The 4,956-nt window shown below is 54.7% G+C and overlaps 1 protein-coding gene across 1 annotated transcript in view; it reads left to right on the top strand.

Annotated features, from left to right (window-relative positions):
• Nucleotides 1-4,756, top strand: part of LOC124020435 (synaptogyrin-3-like) — a 12,097-nt gene extending 7,341 nt beyond the window's left edge. The window contains exon 4 of the mRNA XM_046335674.1: nt 4,407-4,756. Coding sequence (XP_046191630.1) covers nt 4,407-4,634 — 228 coding nt within the window. The 3' untranslated portion in view covers nt 4,635-4,756. The remainder of the gene's footprint in view (nt 1-4,406) is intronic.
• The last annotated feature ends 200 nt before the right edge of the window (nt 4,757-4,956 follow it).

The following is a 4,956-nucleotide window of genomic DNA, read 5'->3' as shown; positions in this document are numbered from 1 at the left end:
GGTGGGCTGACTGTGATCTGATAGGGGTGTCAGTGGGCTGACTGTGATCTGATAGGGGTGGGCTGACTGTGGTCTGATAGGGGTGGGCTGACTGTGGTCTGATAGGGGTGGGCTGACTGTGGTCTGATAGGGGTGGGCTGACTGTGGTCTGATAGGGGTGTCAGTGGGCTGACTGTGATCTGATAGGGGTGTCAGTGGGGTGACTGTGGTCTGATAGGGATGTCGGTGGGGTGGGGTGTGAGTGGGCTGACTGTGGTCTGATAGGGGTGTCAGTGGGCTGACTGTGGTCTGATAGGGGTGTCAGTGGGCTGACTGTGGTCTGATAGGGGTGTCAGTGGGCTGACTGTGATCTGATAGGGGTGGGCTGACTGTGGTCTGATAGGGGTGGGCTGACTGTGGTCTGATAGGGGTGGGCTGACTGTGGTCTGATAGGGGTGTCAGTGGGCTGACTGTGGTCTGATAGGGGTGGGCTGACTGTGATCTGATAGGGGTGTCGGTGGGCTGACTGTGATCTGATAGGGGTGTCAGTGGGGTGGGGTGTCAGTGGGCTGACTCTGATCTGATAGGGGTGTCAGTGGGCTGACTGTGATCTGATAGGGGTGTCAGTGGGCTGACTGTGGTCTGATAGGGGTGTCAGTGGGCTGACTGTGGTCTGATAGGGGAGTCAGTGGGCTGACTGTGATCTGATAGGGGAGTCAGTGGGCTGACTGTGATCTGATAGGGGTGTCAGTGGGCTGACTGTGATCTGATAGGGGTGTCAGTGGGCTGACTGTGGTCTGATAGGGGTGTCAGTGGGCTGACTCTGATCTGATAGGGGTGTCAGTGGGCTGACTGTGGTCTGATAGGGGTGTCAGTGGGCTGACTGTGGTCTGATAGGGGTGGGCTGACTGTGGTCTGATAGGGGAGTCAGTGGGCTGACTGTGGTCTGATAGGGGTGTCAGTGGGCTGACTGTGATCTGATAGGGGTGGGCTGACTGTGGTCTGATAGGGTAGTCAGTGGGCTGACTGTGGTCTGATAGGGGTGTCAGTGGGCTGACTGTGGTCTGATAGGGGTGTCAGTGGGCTGACTGTGATCTGATAGGGGTGTCAGTGGGCTGACTGTGATCTGATAGGGGTGTCAGTGGGCTGACTGTGGTCTGATAGGGGAGTCAGTGGGCTGACTGTGATCTGATAGGGGTGTCAGTGGGCTGACTGTGGTCTGATAGGGGTGTCAGTGGGCTGACTGTGATCTGATAGGGGTGTCAGTGGGCTGACTGTGGTCTGATAGGGGTGTCAGTGTGCTGACTGTGGTCTGATAGGGGTGGGCTGACTGTGGTCTGATAGGGGTGTCAGTGGGCTGACTGTGATCTGATAGGGGTGTCAGTGGGCTGACTGTGGTCTGATAGGGGAGTCAGTGGGCTGACTGTGATCTGATAGGGGTGTCAGTGGGCTGACTGTGGTCTGATAGGGGTGTCAGTGGGGTGGGGTGTGAGTGGGCTGACTGTGGTCTGATAGGGGTGTCAGTGAGCTGATTGTGATCTGATAGGGGTGTCAGTGAGCTTACTGTGAACGCACTGAGAGACTCTGTGTTGAGGTCAGTGATAAAGTAGTCTACAGTACTACTGCCAAGTGATGAGCTATAGGTGTAGGAGGCCCCTCTGTTGACTATGAACTGACCCAGAGCTGTAGGTGTAGGAGGCCCCTCTGTTGACTATGAACAGACCCAGAGCTGTAGGTGTAGGAGGCCCCTCTGTTGACTATGTACTGACCCAGAGCTGTAGGTGTAGGAGGCCCCTCTGTTGACTATGAACTGACCCAGAGCTGTAGGTGTAGGAGGCCCCTCTGTTGACTATGAACTGACCCAGAGCTGTAGGTGTAGGAGGCCCCTCTGTTGACTATGAACTGACCCAGAGCTGTAGGTGTAGGAGGCCCCTCTGTTGACTATGAACTGACCCAGAGCTGTAGGTGTAGGAGGCCCCTCTGTTGACTATGAACTGACCCAGAGCTGTAGGTGTAGGAGGCCCCTCTGTTGACTATGAACTGACCCAGAGCTCTAGGTGTAGGAGGCCCCTCTGTTGACTATGAACTGACCCAGAGCTGTAGGTGTAGGAGGCCCCTCTGTTGACTATGTACAGACCCAGAGCTGTAGGTGTAGGAGGCCCCTCTGTTGACTATGTACAGACCCAGAGCTGTAGGTGTAGGAGGCCCCTCTGTTGACTATGGTGTAGGTGTAGGAGGCCCCTCTGTTGACTATGAACTGACCCAGAGCTGTAGGTGTAGGAGGCCCCTCTGTTGACTATGAACTGACCCAGAGCTGTAGGTGTAGGAGGCCCCTCTGTTGACTATGAACTGACCCAGAGCTGTAGGTGTAGGAGGCCCCTCTGTTGACTATGAACTGACCCAGAGCTGCAGGATGAGCTGTAGGTGTAGGAGGCCCCTCTGTTGACTATGTACTGACCCAGAGCTGTAGGTGTAGGAGGCCCCTCTGTTGACTATGTGACCCAGAGCTGTAGACCCAGAGCTGTTGACTATGAACTGACCCAGAGCTGTAGGTGTAGGCCCCTCTGTTGACTATGAACTGACCCAGAGCTGTAGGTGTAGGAGGCCCCTCTGTTGACTATGAACTGACCCAGAGCTGTAGGTGTAGGAGGCCCCTCTGTTGACTATGAACTGACCCAGAGCTGTAGGTGTAGGAGGCCCCTCTGTTGACTATGAACTGACCCAGAGCTGTAGGATGAGCTGTAGGTGTAGGAGGCCCCTCTGTTGACTATGAACTGACCCAGAGCTGTAGGATGAGCTGTAGGTGTAGGAGGCCCCTCTGTTGACTATGAACTGACCCAGAGCTGTAGGTGTAGGAGGCCCCTCTGTTGACTATGAACTGACCCAGAGCTGTAGGTGTAGGAGGCCCCTCTGTTGACTATGAACTGACCCAGAGCTGTAGGTGTAGGAGGCCCCTCTGTTGACTATGAACTGACCCAGAGCTGTAGGTGTAGGAGGCCCCTCTGTTGACTGAACTGACCCAGAGCTGTAGGTGTGTAGGAGGCCCCTCTGTTGACTATGAACTGACCCAGAGCTGTAGGTGTAGGAGGCCCCTCTGTTGACTATGAACTGACCCAGAGCTGTAGGTGTGTAGGAGGCCCCTCTGTTGACTATGAACTGACCCAGAGCTGTAGGTGTAGGAGGCCCCTCTGTTGACTATGAACTGACCCAGAGCTCTAGGTGTGGTCTGTTGACTATGAACTGACCCAGAGCTGTAGGTGTAGGAGGCCCCTCTGTTGACTATGTACAGACCCAGAGCTGTAGGTGTAGGAGGCCCCTCTGTTGACTATGTACAGACCCAGAGCTGTAGGTGTAGGAGGCCCCTCTGTTGACTATGTACTGACCCAGAGCTGTAGGTGTAGGAGGCCCCTCTGTTGACTATGAACTGACCCAGAGCTGTAGGTGTAGGAGGCCCCTCTGTTGACTATGAACTGACCCAGAGCTGTAGGTGTAGGAGAACCCCTCTGTTGACTATGAACTGACCCAGAGCTGTAGGTGTAGGAGGCCCCTCTGTTGACTATGAACTGACCCAGAGCTGTAGGATGAGCTGTAGGTGTAGGAGGCCCCTCTGTTGACTATGAACTGACCCAGAGCTGTAGGATGAGCTGTAGGTGTAGGAGGCCCCTCTGTTGACTATGAACTGACCCAGAGCTGTAGGTGTAGGAGGCCCCTCTGTTGACTATGAACTGACCCAGAGCTGTAGGTGTAGGAGGCCCCTCTGTTGACTATGAACTGACCCAGAGCTGTAGGTGTAGGAGGCCCCTCTGTTGACTATGAACTGACCCAGAGCTGTAGGTGTAGGAGGCCCCTCTGTTGACTATGAACTGACCCAGAGCTGTAGGTGTAGGAGGCCCCTCTGTTGACTATGAACTGACCCAGAGCTGTAGGTGTAGGAGGCCCCTCTGTTGACTATGAACTGACCCAGAGCTGTAGGTGTAGGAGGCCCCTCTGTTGACTATGAACTGACCCAGAGCTGTAGGTGTAGGAGGCCCCTCTGTTGACTATGAACTGACCCAGAGCTGTAGGTGGCCCCTCTGTTGACTATGAACTGACCCAGAGCTGTAGGTGTAGGAGGCCCCTCTGTTGACTATGAACTGACCCAGAGCTGTAGGATGAGCTGTAGGTGTAGGAGGCCCCTCTGTTGACTATGAACTGACCTAGAGCTGCAGGATGAGCTGTAGGTGTAGGAGGCCCCTCGAAGCGTTTTTAGCTAGGAAGTTCTAACATCTAACCTCTGACCTCTAACCCTTAACCTCTGACTCCAGGCTGCTGTTTTTAGCTAGGAAGCTGGTTGACTTCAGCTCTTACTTCTAAGTTACTATAGTTACCTTGACTTCTGCTTTAATAATGAACACCTCTGACCTCTAACCTCTGACCTCTGACTCCAGGCTGGCCTGACGGCGCTTGCTCTCCAGACATTCATCAACCTGTTCCAAAACTTCAGCCTCTTCACCGATCAGCTCGACGACAGCGCCGGTTACCACGACAACGCCCGCAGCACGCCCGTCGCCAACGGAGTCACCATAGTAACCACCAACCCCTACCAGCAGGCCCCCCCCTTCAGCGAAACTCTGAGTCTGGACCCTTCTGCCCTCACACCCGCTCCTGTCTTCTAGAGGAGAGAGACGGAGAGTGTAGAGAGGAGAGAAAGATGGAGAGATGGAGAGAGAGGGATAGATGGAGAGAGGGAGAGAGAGAGAGAGAGAGAGAGAGAGGTAGAGATGGAAAGAGGGAGAGATGGAGATAGGGGGAGAGATGGAGAGATGGAGAGAGAGGGGGAGATGGAGAGAAGAGAGAGATGGAGATAGATGTAGAGAGATGGAGAGAGAGGGAGAGATGGAGAGAGGGAGAGATGGAGAGAAGAGAGAGATGGAGAGAGAGGGGGAGATGGAGAGATGGAGAGAAGAGAGAGATGGAGATAGATGTAGAGAGAGGGGG

The sequence above is a fragment of the Oncorhynchus gorbuscha genome, unplaced genomic scaffold (assembly GCF_021184085.1).
Source record: "Oncorhynchus gorbuscha isolate QuinsamMale2020 ecotype Even-year unplaced genomic scaffold, OgorEven_v1.0 Un_scaffold_817, whole genome shotgun sequence".
NCBI classification, from domain to species: Eukaryota; Metazoa; Chordata; class Actinopteri; order Salmoniformes; family Salmonidae; genus Oncorhynchus; species Oncorhynchus gorbuscha.
Note: the sequence above shows the minus strand (reverse complement) of the source record. Positions and strands in the feature narration are given on the sequence as shown.